At 37.4% G+C, this 20,773-nt stretch overlaps 2 protein-coding genes across 2 annotated transcripts; both read left to right on the top strand.

The window, feature by feature from the left end:
- Positions 1 to 1,528: 1,528 nt before the first annotated feature.
- LOC110953485 (N-acetylaspartate synthetase-like) lies at positions 1,529 to 6,792 on the top strand. The gene is made up of 3 exons (XM_051945142.1): positions 1,529 to 1,729; positions 3,054 to 3,905; positions 4,915 to 6,792. Exons 2-3 carry the CDS (start codon positions 3,761 to 3,763, stop codon positions 5,298 to 5,300), a joined length of 531 nt encoding a protein of 176 aa, XP_051801102.1. The 5' UTR covers positions 1,529 to 1,729; positions 3,054 to 3,760; the 3' UTR covers positions 5,301 to 6,792.
- A 4,360-nt stretch (positions 6,793 to 11,152) lies between these two features.
- On the top strand, positions 11,153 to 14,855 carry LOC110953493 (C-type lectin domain family 4 member M-like). Its single transcript, XM_022197526.2, has 7 exons — positions 11,153 to 11,277; positions 11,575 to 11,692; positions 12,379 to 12,477; positions 12,565 to 13,359; positions 13,490 to 13,632; positions 14,031 to 14,140; positions 14,262 to 14,855. Exons 2-7 carry the CDS (start codon positions 11,587 to 11,589, stop codon positions 14,398 to 14,400), a joined length of 1,392 nt encoding a protein of 463 aa, XP_022053218.1. The 5' UTR covers positions 11,153 to 11,277; positions 11,575 to 11,586; the 3' UTR covers positions 14,401 to 14,855.
- The last annotated feature ends 5,918 nt before the right edge of the window (positions 14,856 to 20,773 follow it).

Here is a 20,773-nt window from a genome sequence, read left to right on the forward strand (position 1 = left end):
GTGAGATAATGACCACATTATTATTAGACCTGATGTTCATCTAGTTTTAATCTTGGTGTTGAGGTTGACTGAAGATGAAGATAATAAAGTAACACTAACATTTGTTAAATTGCATTACTTTTCATTATACAGTCCATGTCAGTCAAAAGCGCCTAAACAATTCACCCACATATTACGTCTTCTATACTTAACACATAAAAATAGAAATAATATATAACACTTATCAGAGACTAAAGCAGGGGCAGACTGGCAACAAAAATCCTCTTGTGAATTTATGAAATGGATTAATATACCAAATTCAAACTGGCATGTTTTTTATTTAACAAATCATAACTCAGAAAAAAATATCTCTGTTTGTTGCTTGTTATTTTTCCCTCCTGTTTGGATGTACAAAAAAACCCCAACAAAAACAATTTGTACTCATGGAGTGATTACCTCACACCTAATTTGACTTAACTGCTTTTATCAGAACACTTTCATTCATCCTATTTATTGTAATTTAACAATAAAAAAGCCAAACATGATTTTATGCATCCTAAATTGAGCTGCAGTTAACTTCACAGTCACACAATAACATTGAACAATACACCTCTGATTGGATTTGTGTTGCTTCCTCCTACTCCATTACTCCATTTTCCCCTTTATGGTTCAGAGCGGTGTTAAGCTGTTTGTTTATATTATAAATGAGTTCAAATCATTTTTATTGCTGGGATGCACATTAAAAATGATGTACCTGATAAAAACAACCCACAATATTTACCTAAAAATGCCATAATGAATCTCTGACACATGTTGGTTTTCTGTGGATCTCCCCTTTCTTCTGTCTCTAGTCTCCTATACATCAAACTCACCTCACCTGCTCCCAGTTTTGCATTCAGCTCATCTGGTTTTTCTCTCCTCACCAGTCCTTCAGTGCACAGTATTTACCAGCTTCACTTGTTCCCCGATTGTCTTTGTGCATTCATCTGTGCACTCAAGTCTTGTTTTGACCCCTTGTTTTTTAGACTTTGGTTTGGTTTCCAGAGCTGCATGTGAACTTGTTCTACTGTCTCTAAGCTACTGACAGTACTGACTGTTATATTTTCTTTATTAATCTCAAATAAAATCTACGATGCCTGCCTGGTATTGGTCTGCATTTAGGTCCTAGAACCTGTTTTCCTGACAGCCCAGCATGACAAACGAGACGATCCTGAACTTGCATCGCAGTAGATAAAAAAAGATGCCAACAATTCAAAAAGCATTTCTTTTGTTTTATTAGGTCATTTTATTTTAAGGTCATGAGTGTCGCAGTAGTTTTACCACTAGTACACTCACTTTTGCTGCTTTAGAGGAGAACAGCATCTTATCTCCTGACACCTGTCCCAACAAACATCGTTCAGACTAACACAGCAAACAAGCTGAGCTAAAAGTCTTTAAATGATTACTGGGATTAGTAATTCTGAGGAAATTACTGAATTCCGATTTAAAACTATTTTCTAAGTAAAATCTAAACACAGGCGTCAAAATCAGTGCAGAGCTAGAAGTCCCAAAGGCCACACAGTTGTTAGGATGTGCTAAGAAGTGATGTTCTTGTGTTGAAGAGAAATGCTTTGATTACACGTGTCACCATCCGTCTTCTATCTCGCCTTTGTCAACATGACGCTGCTCAACTGTATGATGGCTTTAGGGACCCTGGGAAAAGCCAGAGATTGTTAAATATCATCTCCAGCACCAGATTTTCACAAACCAGGTAACGTTTTATATCTTTTTCAACTAATACCATATAAATGACTGTCATTATAATATATGTGTATCCTAGCTGTATTTTTATCTTGCAAAAATTGTGTTTTTAGTATGAAAGATACCAGTTGTAAGGGGTGTAAACAATAATGTCTAGAAATCAGAACAACAAAAGATTTTTAGGAATGTCAGAGAGAAAACCTTTTCTTCCTTAAATGGTTTTGAGTTATTATATCCAGGTTGAGTTCACTGCACCTAAATCTACTAAAGAAATAGCCATAATCAGTTGAAGCATGTGCATTTTGTCATTTTGCTACAAATATTGTTTACTTTTGAGATTGTCTTCTATTTATCTTAAATGGAAAAACAGATTCAAAGTAGGCTAATTGAAAATGATTAATTGATGGAATTCTTACTAATCACGCTTCACTATTTCATTCACCTATCTGACATTAAATCAAGAATAAAATACCACAGGAGTTCAGAAAGTGAGTGTTCATCCTGAGATTTATTTTACGTATTTAAACTCGAAAAATCATGAAGGGCTTGATTTACAATTATGTTGAGTTGCACTTTAAAATTGCTTAAAAGGATACAAACAATATATGATAAATCGTTAAAAAAAATCCAAAAAAACAATGTGCAAATAGTTTTTTAAATGGATCAAAGATCTAGATATGAAATAAAATTTAATTAAAAAAGACAGACGGAAGCTAAATGATTCATGCTCATGAATAAAAGTGACCAAATGTTACCAAAGACTAATTTTTAGGTTGCTTTGTGAAGAGTTTCAGGTGGTCGCTGCATAAAATCGAAAAGCAGATCTTTCAGGCTCAGTTTAGACTTGAGGGAGCTGGAGGGAAAACTAGTCACTAGATTGAGTCTGATGTGGCCCTGAGCACCTGTCTGGGATAGAAGTGATGTAAGACTGTTTCCTATTGACAACCTTGCAGATCATATGTCTATCATCTCTGTAAAATAGAGAAAGCCACCAAAGTTTTTCATAAGATGCCATGATGAGTGCTTCACACATCACCAGCAATAATCCTGACAGCAGACATCTCAGGATAGTGCTGCTTAGATTGCCACACATGTTGGCAAAATAAGCATTCTTTGGATAAACTGACCACATATTCAGAAATTTTACCTAAAGGATATCAAAACTTTATTAAATGATTACGGTAATGAAAATGCAAACCTGAGAATATAAATTTGAAAAGCTGATCATGAAAACTGAACTCCCCAATTGTGAGGCCTAATTAAAAACTTTGAGCTTCAAAGATAAAAGGCAACAGTGATGTTACTGAACTTGTTTACAATATTCTCTCCTGCAGCTCTTCCTCGTTAGATGCCAGAGAGAAGAAGCAGAACAGCCTTCATTGCCTGATCATGGTGCAGTGAGGTCCAGGGGAGAAAGGGTTTACGTTTGTGCTCTTATCTATAGAAAGCTGCGAAGCTTCCTTCTTTAACAGCTACATTCTTTAGCAGCGTCACCATCTTATCTCACACTGCAGCACAACAAGAACGCTGCTTAAAGACCCTCCACAGCTATTTGTTCAATCTCTACATCCCTGCACGCAGCTTCTAGTATTTCTTTCAGAAAAAAAACATTTATTATGGAATATAATGCACCAAAAAAGTTGACATAAAACATAGAGATGGAGTAAGAGTGCAAAATGGACAGGTTATATTTGTACGTGAATATGAGCCTGCAGACGAAGCAGCTGTGCAGAGGATTTTTATTGAAGGCCTGATGGAGATGGTACCAGACACTGCTTTTAGAGGTTTGAGACATCACCCTGAGAGTCTCCTCCTCTATGCTGCCATGACGGGTAAGAAAACTTGATAAATTATAGTTTTTTGTAGCTGCTTCTGCATTTATAGTCTGCAAGTGAGGATGTGTCTTATTTTTCCTTGTATTGCTGTGTTTTAGAATGTTTTGCTCAAGATAGTTGTGCTTTTTTGTGTGTGTTTAGAATTCCTTTACATTCACACATCACATAATATCTTTCCTCTGGCAGTTCTATGTTTTGCCCTCACCATGTGTTGGTGGGTGATAGGACTCCTCTCAGCAATTGTGCTTGGTATGCGCTACTTCTACAGCAGACGTGTGATCCAGGGTTACCTGACGCAAGCAATGAACACAGACATGGGAGACATCGAGGGGTTTTACATGAAATCCCCAGGTATATAAGAGACACATGAAAACCTTCATTGCTCTTACCTTACCTCCTAATACCTTTTGAAGCACACAGGCATGAAAAATAACTCTCTGAACATGTTCTTATAAATGACATTTTCATGTAATGTACATAACATTCTAGTGAAAGCCCAAAACTTTTGCTTGATAACGTGTTTCACAAAATTACAATAGAACTGCCCAGATTTCTGTATTCAGATCATCCAACTGTCTTTAATGGTTTTCAGGTCTTAAAATACACTTAAGGAAAATAATGCAAAATCTATGGAAATAAACATCTAGCAAACTATTCTGTTTATTTTATTATTATGAAACAAGTTATTTTTTTTGTACAGCTCGTGAGCTAAAAATCCTCCACAAAATCTAGGTTGATTTATAGATAAGAGAAATATTAACTATTTGATTGATTGATTTTTTTCCTTATGCTATTCTATAGATTTTCATAGTTTTATTAAATTATAAAGTTATTACACATCATTTGTTTTAAATGTCATAGTATTAAACTGTTAAGAGCTTTTACTGAGACCCGAGCGGCAGATTTTATTTATTACTGTATCTACACTATAAATATAGTATTACTGCTGAATAGTTAATAGTTAATGGACATATATTTTTCTCGGTTACTAATTAATTTCTGATAATGGACACACAAGCAGCATGGACCATATAATAGTTGACTAAAAACACATAATGCAGCTGTGCCTCAATTCAGGGGCTACAATCTTTGAAGGCTGCATTGTTAAATAAGGTGTTCTGGTGTGTGGATTTCTTCATATTTACATCAGCGGTTCTTCCCACTCTTGCATCACCTCCTGATTCCTGGCAACCTTGACAGAGGCAGGGGTACGCTTTCAACATTTCTGTCATTGGCTATTTGACTGCGTTGAAACCCAGTTTTTATATTTAACAATGAAGCCTTCAAAGGATGTGTCCTCTGAGACATAGCTTGTACCACAACGAGGACCTCTGACCCCGATATGGTGTTGTTCTTTCAGGCTCCCGTCTGTGGGTAGCAGTGCTGGACGACCATGTGGTTGGTGTGGTAGCAGCAGTTGGCCAGCAGGGTTCAGGCGGTGCTGTCGAGCTGCAGCGGATGTCTGTTGACAAGAGATATCGGCAGTGTGGAATCGGTGTTGCTTTGGGACGTAAAGTTCTGGAGTTTGCTGTCGTCCATGGATACTCTTCAGTTGTCCTGGGAACCACAGCATACTCACCAGCAGCTCACAAGCTCTACCAGCGCGTGGGATTCTGCTGTGTGGGGGTCACCAACGGGTACGTCACACCAGGAGCAAAGCAGTCCTTACTGGAGCAAATTTTCTACAGGGTCAGCCATCATCACTACAAGCTCAATATACAAAATAGCAAAAGAGCAGACGACTGACAAGAAAACTCAAATTGTCATGTTGATGCTGTCTTGTCAGCCACTGGAGATGATGTGTTTAATGACTGTTCTGTCTTCAAGCTGGAGTGGTGTGAAGTCTGTCAGGAAGGTGTTCAGAATTTCTGATTTTGACAAATGTTTTATTACTATGGTTCCTTAATCTTTTTTTTTATATTTTTACCTGAACTTAACCAAACGCTAACTGCAGCAGCAGCAGAAGACATTTGTATAAATAATTTTTCTGAGTGCATATAATCTTGTCAGTAAGGAACATGAAATTCATGGAAAACATGAACTTGTCTGTGTGACCCCAAACTTTTGAACGTAGTATACACATCTTCTCATTCAGTGTTTTTTCATTTAATTATTTTGTACATTGTAGACTAATACTGAAAACATCACAATTATAATACATATGGATTTATGTTGTAAAAAAATAATGTTAACCTTCAGTATTAATCTACAATATAATACAAATAAATAAGAAGCATTATATGAAAAGATGTGTCCAGACTAATATATATATATATATATATATATATAGACATTTTACATTGTTTCTTGAATTCTTTTTTTATTATTTCTTTTGTACTCTGGCAAAACAATTTCCTCTGGGATTAATAAAGTGGATCTTATTATAATTATAAACCAGTAAATTTTTGTAGCATTGACTAAAATCACCCACCAAAGGGTTTTCTTTCTGTTTGGGTTTTGGGATTGGGAGAGTTTGGAGGACAGACCAGTGCCTTGTAGTTTTGTGTGATAGCATGTGTCGTCCTGCAGGGGGAGACAGCTGGTGCCTGAGAGGATGTGTGTTATTATTGCATTGGTACGACACAATAAATAATACAATTCTCTGTGTATGCCTCTTCTAATGCTGTGACTGATCAGTGCATGTCTATGGTTATACTGGCAGGTATTAAAGGAGTAGTTCAACAGCTTGTCTACTAGCAGCTTATAATTTGTGTGTGCTTTTTCACTCGATTCTTTCTCATAAGAGATCTCAGTTGCAATAAGTTTGCCTCACAAATATTTAAAACTATCCTATCTGAGCTCCAATTTCATATGTAAAGTCCATGCATTGCCCCTTTAAATAAGTCGGTTCTGTCTGATTTTTGACTCTGAAATCCTGCAGGTCTGTTTATTTTATCAGTTCATGAATGAACTGAAACGTGTGTCATTGTGTATACACTGGATTGGGTGTTCATTTTTCTGTTGTATTATTCTCTGTCTGTGACCGTTGCTGACATCTGAACTCATCTTGATAACGCAGCTGTTCTGGTGAGATAATGGAAGGGTGTAGCTGCTGTTTCCAGCTCTGTCTGGAGGATCCTCTTTCTCTTATTCCCTCTTGTATTGGCTCACTCGACAGTAAGACATGCCATCGCCGTGTCTGCATAAAAGTCACACTTTTACTGTGCTGTTGATAGCGTTCTGATAAGAAAACTGATCTGTCTTTGATGCTGAACTTTTTAACACTAAATAAAGGACATTAACAGACATACCATGACATTAAAGTCAATCTTTTGCCACTGAATAAAACTTAAAAATAAAAAAAATGATGCACATCAAAATTACACATCACTTGTAAAAGTTTACATCACAACATCAAAATTGATTCAAAACAAAGGAACCATGATCCTTGTTCCAGCTCCTGCCCTTCTTTCTCCTTGGTCTTTTATTCCTTCTCCCTTCTTCTTCCTGTCTTCATCTGTCTCTTCTGTATTTCTATCACTCATTCTGTCTTCTCCCTCCCTGTTGTCTCTCTCCTTGTCTTGTCCCTCTGTTTGTGTCTGTTGGTCTCTGTGTCTGTCTGTCTGTCTGCCTCCCTTGTCTCACTCACCTGCCTGCACTTTGCTAATTGCTGTAATGCACATCAGCTGCAGTAATTAGTTCACTCCATTCACCTGTTCTCCACCTGTTTAGTCTCTGCTTTCATTCACTCTCCACTGGCTCATCGACTTACATGCCTTCAAAGACTTGCATCCTGTCACGGACTCTCGATTCTCTTTCCCCCACTTTTGGACCCAGTTTTTCCACCTGGATTTTCCCCACCTTTCCTCTGTTCTTCTCTGGACTCTTGCCAGCCTTGCTTCTATCCCCAGCCAGTTGTCCCTGTCTCGTCTCCGTCACCACCTGGATTTATTTAGCCTGTTTTCCCCCTTTTTATCTACTCCTGATTCCTGCGAGTACTCATTGTAGTATAGTTAATTTTGGGTTTGTTTGTAGGTTTTCCCCTTTATTGTTAGCTGACAATTTTGTAGTGAGTTTGGTTTGGTTTTAACCCTTAATCCAGTTTCCTTTTTGTGTAGTGACTCTTGTTTAGTTTGATTCTATGAAGCAGTTGTGTAGGAGAAGTACAGATGTAAAGGAGACCCAGCACTACACATTAAAACAGACTGCTGCAGACTGTCTAACTTGTTATAATACACGAATTAGCGACTTTCAGAGCCTTGATTTGCCTTCATCCAGCAAATGGTTTGGTGCAGGAATCTCAGATATGAAATGACTAACTTTGACACCAATAAACATCAACCTCCTTATGGTTTGTAAAGAATATAAATTTTTGGATGTTTCTGCAAGTTCAACACTGTGCAAGAGTATGTTTGCAACTATATAAGATGAAAACATGAAGTATTTCAAAAACACTTCAAACTCAGCACTTCTCTCTAAACCGTAAATCAGCAAACTGAGGTGACCTGATGAGGCCACAGGCAAACATTCAAGCCAGCATAGCTATACAAGAAACTACGGTACTTCAGTCTCAGCTGCCATGGACTCTCTCAAATAACCCTCACTGTGTCTGTTAATTTATGACCTCTCTGCATCATGTTTATGTGCTTCTATATTACAGGAATAGATGCCAAGCAGATGAAATTTCTTATAGCATGTTTCCTTTAGGCTGCACAGTGGAGTAAGTGGTTAGCACTTTGCCTTGCAGCAAGAAGATCTCTGGTTCAAATCCTGGGGTGGACCTGGGATCTTTCTGCATGGAGTTTGCATGTTCTCCCTGTGCATGCGTGGGTTTTCTCTGGGCACTCTGGCTTCCTCCCACAGTCCAAAAACATGCTGAGGTTAATTGATGTGCGATTGTTTGCCCTGTGACAGACTGGCGACCTGTCCAGGGTGTCCCCTGCCTTCGCCCGAGTCTGCTGGGATAGGCTCCAGCACCCCCTGCGACCCTAGTGAGGATAAAGCGATGTGTAGAGAATGGATGGATGTCTCCTTTAAATTCCTGAAAATGGCAAGTTTTTGTTTTAATATTACCAGATTTCATTTTTTTTCCCAGTGTAGGGCTGATGGAGAAGGCAGCAATCTCACAGCAGCTTGTGTTTCCTGGCTCCATCCCCTGTCAGTCGTATTTCTGCACTATCATTAGCATGTGATGTTCACACAGGAGCCTGACTAAGCAGCAGCTGCTGAGCGGTTCACAGGTTAGGGACCCACTGGGATGTTCTTTGGAACCAGCTTGAATTGTTCCCATGAGACCTGTTACTGTGGCTATGATCCAGAAATATGTAGTGAATTGTGAAGCTGCAAAGGGTTCACATTGTGTGTAACAACATGAGTGGGAGCACAAAAGATTGTGAATGGATTTACTCCATTATTGATCAAATTAAAATGTCCGTCAAGCCCAGATGAATATGAATAACTGAAAGCACATTTCAATGCCAAATTATTACTGCAGCCAGTGCTCTGAAGAATAAAAAACTATAAATGTCTTTTTCACTGTGATCACAGTAAGATAAAAACTGTGTACAAGAATAACAAGTCCACTTCATTAAAACAGAAATGCAATACAAAGTGATCTTGATTAGACAGCAAAACCTAAAAACCCATAGTAGACCAAAAAAAAAGCTTCTAAAAGAGAAAAACAAATAAAATATGAGATGCAAGTAAGGTAAATTAGCACAAGACGTATGGAAAAGCAGAGTGAAAGATACAATAGGACAACAGTGCTGTGCAATATTTTGATTTGTTTTCCCCCTTTTCAGTTTAATTCAAGGTAGTACCAAAGTGAAAAAGGCTTAAATCCTCTTTTCAAAGAAGTGAGGGCTGGAGCAGATGCCAAATTTTTGTTTGTGGTGCATAAATAATAAATGAATTCTTTGACACACAGGAAGGCAAAGTGAAGTTGTGGGAAGTGAGCTGATGTGATTCACTTTCTTGGGTCACTGAAAACTTCTGAATCATCAGCAGCTGACTAGTCAACTTTTTAGGGAGGCCTGTACAGACAGTAGTCAAGTGTGATGAAGATGATGCAGATCATTTCCTTGAAATCCTTCTGAGAAATGTCGTTCTTCATGCATTCTTAAAATTATATGTAGATCGTTTGCTCAACTAGGTTTTGAATACTTCTGTAGAAGTTTTACTCAATCTACCAGAGGTTCAACCAGATAAATGTCTGGATTACATTAATATATTAATGCAGTGTGTGTTTTTGTGCTGTCAGGAAGAACTTGGGAATGATTGAGGAAATTATTTAAAATGAAAACTACTTATAAAAACAGGGTAGCTGGAACCTATACAAGTTAGAGATCAGATGTGAACAAGATAACCGGGGAGGTGCTGAACTTCTGTTTATGTACCATAATTTAAACTAACACATCTGTCAAACTAACAGCACAATAACAGCTGCTAACTATGACAACAATAAAGCACACTAACACAGGACAACACAAAACAAACAAGACAGTGAATATCAGTCAAGGAAAGGAAGAGAACATATTATGGTGATCATAATGAGATGATTGGAAGCAGTGTCTGGCGGTTCCTTAAATACGTAAACATAAAGAATGGCTAAATCCAGGATGGTGGAGTAATTGTCTTGTTTGTCCTAGTATGATATCAATGTTCCTTTTAGCATTGTAGGTGGGAATTAAATCCATTTGGTCCCTTGTAGGCCTGATAGTGATTAGGAGGTTTGAGACAGTCGCTTGAATAAACTTGCCTCAAAATGCATCGTGCATGTTTGGAGGTGTGTGTTATGGAATCATCTGAAAGTCTGCTTCCTTGTGGCCTCCTACTGACAACACAAACCTCACACCATCCTGACAGATCTGGACCTTTCTCAACTTCACTGCTCTAGCTACAGTTTAGACAAGTTTACCCAGTAATGAAAGATGATTTGCCAGTCAAAAGTTGAATTTGTCTGATATAAGGGAATAGATGTTGAAACAACCCTTGAACTATTGACCTGACTCCAATTTGTATCACTCATATTTGCTAATATGAAAACTGCAGTTCCAGCAATGTGTCATTACTGTGTTGTTGTGAAATGCATTATTCCTAATATCTGAGCATGAGGATGTGCAGTTCTTTTAATTTTAAATGAGCTTGATCTCAATGATCCCTTGACGCTGAAATCAAGGTTCAGTGGATGAATGAAAAGAGCTGAGCGTGCACAGTGAAATTAGCTTTTTGGCATTATGGCCTTACAGGAGACACAGACGGATTCCTCTAAAATAAATAGAAAAAAAAAATGTGATTTCTCTGTTTATGATGACAAAGGTAGTACTTGAACATTCTTTTTTGCTTTCCAAGAGTCCTAACTATAGGAACCGGTAGTGTGAGTGCAGTCGCATTCTCTCAGCACAACGGCTGTACTTTCCAAAATCTTCACAAATTCTCCACATCTTTCCTTGACTGAAAGCAAGGAAAAATGTTTAGCAAAACACAGAGGACTTAAATTTTTTGAGTATTCAACAAAAACAAAAAACACATCAGAATTGTTGAGATTCACTTAAAGGGTCAATAATATCTTGATAGTTCTAATTTCACACTGATTTCATGATCCGATTTCCCGACTGACTGAATGAGGAAGGACTGATGCTCCACCTACTAACCCACCCTCTGTTTCAGCCACTATAGGCATAAATGTAAAGAAACATTTCAAACATCATTTCATGAAGCTTAAGTGTGAGTTGCAGGGAGTATTTGACACTTTGCTGGCTTGTAATCATCTCTACAAACAGCGGTAAGCTTTATTTCATTTATATTGGATGGAGGAGACAATTACTATGCAGTGTTACATCACAGCAAACTAAAGTGTTTTTAACAGCAACAGAGGAAAAAAAACATTTCAGGACATAATGCCTTTATATGATTTATTTGTAGACTTAATTTTATTTCCATATTGGAATCGACTTTGTGTTGTTGTCGGCTGTTTAAAATTTTCTGTATGGCTAACTGTGACTTGAAAAGACTTGGTATGCAAGCTTCTTCCAGCACTAAATTTTTTTTTTTTTAAACTGATAAAATCATATCTTTAAAGGCAGAAGCAAAGATGGCTGTCGATTACCGTGCCTCCACAGCGACAAACATGGACATGGATGAGAGTAAAATTGCCTACAAGCAGTTTTTTGGGGACGGCAGCAAACTCCGCTATTCAGGTACTTCTTCCTCATCAAGAAAAATCAGGAAAATTTTTATTTATCAAAATAGCACACTGTTGGTTCTCTGAGGCAGATGGACATCCTGTAATCACAGTAGTTGCATACTATTAGCTAAGCAAACAGTTGCTTATTCACACAAAGCAACAGAAAAGCGTGTTTTCACGTGCTTGATTTTATGTGTATTTTCACTTGTTTTTTCCCATTTAAAGTCATTGCAGAAATCAGGTCTGCCAAAAAAATCTGTCAAAATATCACTACATGGTAAAAGAAAAGTGCAAATGACGGAATAGAACAAGAGCTCCACTGGAGAGATGAAAAACAGAATGAAAACACAAATGGAGCAACAAGTAGACTGTCATGTTCATTTGATTAATGCACAATATGATAGAATACATGTGTTCCAACGGTTTTAAATCCTGTCTCAGTCTGGGCAATGTAATGCTTTGTGTTGTTCAGTTCGCACCATCAGCATAATTTAAATACAAAATCAGGTTAAAACTTTCATTGCTTCATAGTTTAGGCTTTAGTTGTTCTCATCTGGGCTGATTTTTCTACCATCAAAACTCATATTGATGCCTTTTGGCTAATATGATGTTTCGCCTGGTATTTTGCAACAACTAAGTTCCTTAGATTACTTCAGCAATTTTTTACTCTCTGTTTCCGCTTTTCTTGCTGTCTCTAAGTTTTTGTGTTGAGAAACAGCCCGTTCAAGGTTGCTACAGTTTGCCTCGGGCTGCTGGCTGTTGTCCTGCTGGCTGCGATGATTGGTCAAAGTGTGCACAGTGAGTCCCACCCTTTTTGTTCTGGCCATCACGCATTCACACTGAGATTCACATTGAGATTCACATGTTATCTCTCCTTTCCATCAGATCAAAATGCGGAGCAAGAACATCAGAACAACGTAAAAGCTATGAGTAAGGAGAAAGAGGACCTGAAACAGAACCTGAACACAGTGCAAAGAGACAAAGGAGACTTGAGGGCCCAACGTAATCAGCTGCAGAGAGATTGCGATTACATGTCTAGAAGGGTATCTCAAGTACAGACCAATAATGATTTGCTGACTAAGGAAAGAGACGCAGTGAAACTGAGTGAAAGCCAGTTACAGAACAATAACACTGCTTTAAAAAAAGAGGTGAAAGAGCTAAAAACTGCCAGTGACCAACTGGAAACAAACAGCAATGCCTTGATTAGAGCCAAAAATTTGTTACAAAACCAATATGATTTAGTTCTTAAACGCAGAAATGACTTACAGGCCAATTACGAATCAGCGAGCAAAGAAAGGCACAACTTACAGAGCAAGTTCGACAACATAACCAGAAGCAGAGAGCAGCTCCAGTTAAGTTACAATGACTTGATCATGAAAGTAGAGCATTTACAGGAGAGATATAATGTCTCTGTGAGTGAGAAAGACAAGATAGCAAGCAGTCACCAAAACCTGACAACAGCAAAGGACACCCTGCAGGCCTCTTACGACTCAGTTAAAAAATCGGAAAACGAGTTGCAGGCTTCTTATGCATCACTGCTTCGGGAAAAAAATGAACTTGACAGCAGTTTAAGAAACATAACAGCGAAGAGAGACCTGCTGAAGGTGAAAAACGACAATCTGACTGCTGAGAGAGACCAGCTGCTGGAGCAAATTGACAAACTGAATGTGACTGTTAAAGGTGAGCAGAAAAAGTCAGAAATGTTTCCTCATCTGGAAAGATGAACAACAAATCCAATTGTCTATAAGACACAAAAAACACCTTGTTCTCACTGTATAATTCTTGATGAATAATCTTCTCACAATCCCAGACAAGAAATGCCCCAGTGGCTGGAGGAAGTTTGAATACAGCTGCTACTACGCTTCCTCTGTCACGAGAACCTGGGCTGGGGCGAGGGACTACTGTCAAAGAAAAAAAGCAGACCTGGCAATCATAAACAGCAATGAAGAAATGGTGTGTCTATCTGTGTACAATTTTCTATGTATGCTTTACTGCATGCACAAGTGTTATTTTATACATTTGAGGGCTTTTCACTGTGTTAAAGCTGCACTAAATATTTTCATTTGTGGTGTGAATCATTCAGTGGTGTTGTTCTCCCCAACTACACAAAGTTCTTATACTTTTATGGTTTTACCAATGACACAACACTGATAACCTTTTAAAATTGACATGGCAAGCTCTCTGACGTAAACATCCATCAATGGTCTATTTTAGGTCTGTTTTGGTCTCCATCAGTTTTGAGGAATGTATAGTCCACCCACTAACTCAGTTTCTATGTCCTGTTTCAAATGATTTTTACAGTTTTTGTTTGAAAAAGCTTTGCCGTAACACAATGTCTTTATTCCTTGAAGACCTTCATTAATGGCTTGTTCAGCAGTAACCAAGAAGCTTGGATTGGACTGACTGATAAAGGAATAGAGGGGGAGTGGAGATGGGTCGATGAGACGCCGCTAACCCTATCGTATGAAACTAAATGCATATTTCTTTATATCTACAAAAATATTAAGAGCAATGCTGACTTAATTTGCCCAAAGATAGAGCAGTATGCAGTCTAACTCTGGATGTCTCTCTTTGTTCTGCAGGTTCTGGGCTAGTGGCCAACCCAACAGTTATTCTGGAATAGACCAGGACTGTGTGGAGTTCTTGCACCGTGCAACAGGGAATGGGGAGTGGAATGATGAGAACTGTGCCCATGAACAGTACTCAGTCTGTGAGCTGTAGTTTTCATGCACATAGAGGCCTAAAGTGTTGGTTTGATACCACTCAGCAGCACGTTTTGTGACCAGTTTGCACACAGTGACACATAGCACTGCCAACAGCTGAAGCCTGAGATGGACTTTATGGCGATGAGTAATGTTTGATGAAGTTAAATTTAGCAGACAGCTGATGAAACAGGTTGATGTAGGTTGCTTTGAGCAAACTGCTTCGCTAATGTGGGACTATGGCCCAGAGGGGCCTGAGATTTCTATTAATATCTGTACATACTGTAAGAACATTTCTGTCAGTGTAATGAGTGAGGATGACGATTAGCCATGCACTAATGGATTTTATTTTTAAAAAGTGACAATTGTGACACAATCCATTTTTCCCGTCTGCCTGATTACATCAAACCAATTTACTGACCTGATCATTTATTCAGTGACAAATAAATGCATTTCTAAGGACCTGCACCCATATTTTTTGTTATTGTTTTTTGATCTTGTACTTGGTTGTCATTTTGTGATTAGGTTAACAGAACAACACAGGTGAAAAAAGCATCGGCAATGAATATTATCATTGTTATATAATTCAGGAGCCATTCAGTTGGTGTTTTTATTGCTAAAATGTACATGATGTAAAAGGCTGTATTGTGTCTGCTTGAAGTTAAATGAAAAGAATGACATAATAAAAAACATGTTAGAGCTTCATCTATACAAACAAGATGCAAATAAAATCCATTTAAAAAAAAGCTAATTGCTGTATCTTTATTCAATTAAAAAATAAAAACTAATAAGAACAGTCTAGGCCATGCAGATCTTCCATCGTTTGCTATGAAAATGCTTGCATATAAGCTTTTTTATCATAGAAAAAATCTTATTATGAAATTATGTTTTTAAATGTATCTTGCCATAAAAAATAGCAGTAGAGATATTTTTACAAAACTGAGCTGCAGTGTTTGCTTGAAATCTGGTAATATGTCTCTACCCATGAGGGTTGGGCACGCTTGTGTGCATGACACGAAAATAAAGAAACCAATCAATCAATCAATCAATCAATCAATCAATCAATATCAGAACAATGATGGTGAAATACTGTATGACTTAGAAATGGGGAAACATATATGTCCCTTACCAAACAGAAATTCTGTGCTGATAAAAAGTGTTTGCTCGCCTTGGATGTTTTCCAGCTTTGTTGCTTTAAATAGTTATTTATGGTCACTATTGCTATTTGACTTATTTGCTAATAATTTACAAAAAACGAGTCTTTAATGTTTAAGTTATACAGATTTATATATATATATATATATATATATATATATATATATATATATATATATATATATATATATATAAAAAAACGCAAAATAAGTGATTACATAACTCCAGCCTCAAACTGATACTATAGGACTGAGGTCTAAGCTCTGAGTCGGTCACTCCAGAGCTTCCACATTGTTGACCTTAAACCATTTCTGAGTAGCTTGGACTGTATGCTCCAGTCATTGTCTTGCTGGGAAGCAAATCTCACACCCAAGCCACAGTTTTCCTGCAGGTTGTCCTCCAGGACTTTTCTATAGTTTGCTGCATTCTTTTTACTACATCATGATGCTACCACCACCATGCCTCACAGTGGAAATGTTGTGTTTGTGATGATGTGCAGTGTTTGGTGTCTGTCAAACATACCTTCTAGTCTGATGGTCAAAAAGCTCAGTTTTGGTCTTCTGAGGCATCACACTCACTTTTTCTAGATGACTTTAGAGGCTCCAACATGCCTTCTGGCAAACTTTGTCTAAAAGGTGTCTTGTTGGTCCCCTTCGCTATTCTCTGTCTTGTGTTGAGTTTTTGAGTGCCTGCTCTAGGCAGATTCATGTGTGTGCCATGTTCTTTCCTTTTCCTAATGACGGATTTAACTGTACTTCAAGGGATATCATTAAAGATGGGTAATAAGCTCTTTATCACTTCATAAGTCTGGAATGATTTACTAACATTGCAAGGTGCAGACAATAAAAACATGGAGGAAAGACAAATCTTTTGTATATCTCAGTTTGAGGCACATTCTCCCTTTTGCTGACATGTTTGATCCTCCTTGCTTCCTGACAAATACATTCATGCCTCAAACAAACTCAGCCACACCTCTGAAGACTGAACTAAAATGAACTGGACAGAATTTGATTGCACTAAACTAAACTGATTTTCTTTAATCTCATGTGGTTTTGTAACAAGGAAAATAATATATCCAAGGTATCCCTCTAATTATTTCATGAAAGTATCATGTAAAGTGAAAGGTTTGTTCCCTAGTCTGGCGCACTTCTTCTTCTTCTCTGTTTCATAATTTTTTAAACAATTTTTTGAAGACATTTTTTCCCCTCATTGATAGCTAGCACTATTTCATGAAGTGTAAAGGACGGAAACACAACAGCTACTGGAAGAAAGGCATTGCTCAACATAGTTGCACAATATCAAAACTAAGCTATAATGCATTTCATAACTTTCAAACTCAGCACTTCTCTCTTGGCAGGAAATCAACCTCGGACTCATCTTGCATGGCAAAATGAGCAAAGCACAAAGGGTCAGAACCAAGCATATTGAATCAAAAAACAAACAAAAACCCTGACTGTGTACAGTCAAGTTGGGCTCACTCATTCTACACTATAAAATATTATAAATTGAAGTGAAGTTGATCCAACCCACTTATTTACATTGAAATATGTTCCATTATTTAATTTAGTTAATCTAAGTAACAACATTTGACTGTAATTGACGCTATATAAGTAAAATTGAATTGAATTGAACATTTGAGTAAGAATTCACTGTATATATATATATATATATATATATATATATATATATATATATACATATATATTTATATATGTCAGGGTAGAGACTGCGATTTGGTAGAGTTGGAGTTTCTACCAGTAGAGATTGCGATTGTAATCTCTACTGGTAGAAACTCCAATCCTACCAGTAGAGATGGAACATTAAATCTGACCCCTGACCCCTGACCCTAACCTTAAAAGTCTAACCTTAGCCCTGACAAATCTCTACTGGTAGGATTGGAGTTTCTACTGCTAGAGACTCCAATCGCAATCTCTACTGGTAGAAACTCCAATTCTGCTGGTAGAGGTTGCGATCGCAATCTCTACTGGTAGAGACTCCAACTCTACCAAATCGCAGTCTCTACCCTGACATATATATATATACACACACGTGGACAAAATTGTTGGTACCCCTCAGTTAAAGAAGGAAAAACCCACAATTCTCACTGAAATCACTTGAAACTCACAAAAGTAACAATAAATAAAAATTTATTGAAAATTAAATAATCAAAATCAGCCATCACTTTTGAATTGTTGATTAACATAATTATTTAAAAAAACAAACTAATGAAATAGGGCTGGACAAAAATGATGGTACCCATAACTTAATATTTTGTTGCACAACCTTTTGAGGCAATCACTGCAATTAAACGATTTCTGTATTTGTCAATGAGCGTTCTGCAGCTGTCAACAGGTATTTTGGCCCACTCCTCATGAGCAAACAGCTCCAGTTGTCTCAGGTTTGATGGGTGTCTTCTCCAAATGGCATGTTTCAGCTCCTTCCACATATGTTCAATGGGATTCAGATCTGGGCTCATAGAAGGCCACTTTAGAATAGTCCAACGCTTTTCTCTCAGCCATTCTTGGGTGTTTTTGGCTGTGTGTTTTGGATGGTTGTCCTGTTGGAAGACCCATGACCTGCGACTGAGACCAAGCTTTCTGACACTAGGCAGCACATTTCTCTCCAGAATGCCTTGATAGTCTTCAGATTTCATCGTACCTTGCACACTTTCAAGACACCCTGTGCCAGATGCAGCAAAGCAGCCCCAAAACATTACTGAGCCTCCTCCATGTTTCACCGTAGGGACAGTGTTCTTTTCTTCGTATGCTTGGTTTTTGAGTCTATGAACATAGAGTTGATGTGCCTTACCAAAAAGCTCCAGTTTGGTCTCATCTGTCCAAAGGACATTCTCCCAGAAGCTTTGTGGCTTGTCAACATGCATTTTTGCAAATTCCAGTCTGGCTTTTTTATGACTTTTTTTCAGCAGTGGTGTCCTCCTTGGTCGTCTCCCATGAAGTCCACTTTGGCTCAAACAACGACAAATGGTGCGATCTGACACTGATGTACCTTGGCCTTGGAGTTCACCTTTAATTTCTTTGGAGGTTGCTCTGGGCTCTTTGGATACAATTCCAACGATCCGTCTCTTCAATTTGTCATCAATTTTCCTCTTGCGGCCACGTCCAGGGAGGTTGGCTACTGTCCCGTGGGTCTTGAACTTCTGAATAATATGAGCCACTGTTGTCACAGGAACTTCAAGCTGTTTAGAGATGGTCTTATAGCCTTTACCTTTAAGATGTTTGTCTATATTTTTTTTTCGGATGTCCTGGGACAATTCTCTCCTTCGCTTTCTGTTGTCCATGTTCAGTGTGGTACACACCTTTTCACCAAACAGCAGGGTGACTACTTGTCTCCCTTTAAATAGGCAGACTGACTGATTATGAGTTTGGAAACACCTGTGATGTCAATTAAATGACACACCTGAGTTAATCATGTCACTCTGGTCAAATAGTTTTCAATCTTTTATAGAGGTACCATCATTTTTGTCCAGGCCTGTTTCATTAGTTTGTTTTTTTAAATAATTATGTTAATCAACAATTCAAAAGTAATGGCTGTTTTTGATTATTTAATTTTCACTAAATTTTTATTTATTGTTACTTTTGTGAGTTTCAAGTGATTTCAGTGAGAATTGTGGGTTTTCCTTCTTTAACTGAGGGGTACCAACAATTTTGTCCACGTGTGTATATATATGCAAGCTTTTGATTTATTAAAGTACACGTTGACTTGTAGTCTATTTTGCACTTTATTGTGCATTTTGTACTTTAGTTTGTATTTATATTTATTTTTTACACCTTGCTTTAGCAGATATTTCTGCTTATTTATGTATTTATTTTTTATTTTTAACCCTAACCCTTTGGGGATCAACAAATATTTCTATTGCTTCCTATATTCTATAGACATATTTAACTGAAACTTGTTGTTTTTTTTTGGTCACAGTCTGCTTCCTGCTTAGTGTCAAAGACAGAAACAAGACAAGTAGAAGCTGTCTCAAAAATCTTCTCTTCTCGCATTGACTGGTCTTGATTTTTTTGTTCCATTTATAGATTGTATTGAAGCTAGATTGGCTCAATTTATATCAACATTAATTGATCTAACAACTCTATTTCATGAAATTATGCAGTGAAAAGTACATGTTAATCTTTAGGAAATGCAAAAGTCAGACAGTTTCCCTTTTTTTAGTACGGGGTGCATTATTCCGCCTACTAGCCTTTCCACACAGATTCACGTTACAATTACTTGATGTGACATTATTTGAAGTTTGTTTTTTTTTCTTACTTAGCCAAGTAAGGAGTATTTGATTTTTTATTATTAGAATAATGAATTTGAATTTGGTGTTCTGTTGAGATTTGGTTTCGGCAATTTGTGTTTGATTAGAACTTGGGAGGTATGAACCAGATATATCCCTTATCCAGATATGGAAGGATCATAATTTAATATGCATATTTCATATCTATGCACTGTTTGATTAACATATTTTGTTTCAGTAATTTGAGGGCATGAACTTAATGGGAAAGCAGTCTATTCAGAAGAAGCAGTTTTCCCACGAGTCATCTTTTAACACAAGAAATAAAGGGAAAATTGCAACTGCACCTCCGTTCTCATGCTCTCCAGCTTTACTTCTCAAAATAAAGTCGGGAGGTTTCGACTCAGTAACAAAGATCATCACATTTTTGTTGACAGTTAAAAAACTTTCACAGTTTATCTGACTCAGATTTTACCACACTATGACGATATGAAAACTGCAACGCCAGCATTGTTGGTTTTGTGAAATCTGTTCTTCCTCATATCTGCTCTTGCTTGTGGATCACATTGGGAAATTTTCTAGCATTACTGCTTCATGACCTTAAAGGAGGCGTGTGTTTATTACAAGCTGAAACTCACAGAGATTTTTCTCAAGATTTGTCTATAAAATGCATGTGATTAATAAATGAAGAGTACACATATTAGGGTATGATGACAAAGATTGTGGTCCAACAGTCATGTATCGAGGTGGCAGCCATGATGAGAGCATGTTGAATTCTCTAAATGTTCAGGAAAAGGTGCCTTGCTGCTTTCTTTCTTTGCTCCTTTAGCATAAAACACATTGCTCCATCCTTTACAAAATGAAAAGAAATAATGTGTAGGATTTATTTAATTTATGTTTTCTTGTTAATATTTCTCCAACAAATAAAACTGTAGGATTATTCAATAACGTTTCTCCACCAAATTATAAAATGTAGGGTAAATGTTTGCTCAAATGG

The sequence above is a fragment of the Acanthochromis polyacanthus genome, chromosome 3 (genome assembly GCF_021347895.1).
Source record: "Acanthochromis polyacanthus isolate Apoly-LR-REF ecotype Palm Island chromosome 3, KAUST_Apoly_ChrSc, whole genome shotgun sequence".
NCBI lineage: Eukaryota > Metazoa > Chordata > Actinopteri > Pomacentridae > Acanthochromis > Acanthochromis polyacanthus.

Bases quoted from the DNA above. Each gene is read 5' to 3' on its own strand.
- LOC110953485 (XM_051945142.1), top strand. From the start codon at position 3,761: ATGTGTTGGTGGGTGATAGGACTCCTCTCAGCAATTGTGCTTGGTATG. The intron at 3,906-4,914 runs GTATATAAGAGA...TTGTTCTTTCAG, and splicing joins GTTTTACATGAAATCCCCAG to GCTCCCGTCTGTGGGTAGCA.
- LOC110953493 (XM_022197526.2), top strand. From the start codon at position 11,587: ATGGCTGTCGATTACCGTGCCTCCACAGCGACAAACATGGACATGGAT. The intron at 13,360-13,489 runs GTGAGCAGAAAA...TCACAATCCCAG, and splicing joins ACTGAATGTGACTGTTAAAG to ACAAGAAATGCCCCAGTGGC. The intron at 14,141-14,261 runs GTATGAAACTAA...TTTGTTCTGCAG, and splicing joins GAGACGCCGCTAACCCTATC to GTTCTGGGCTAGTGGCCAAC.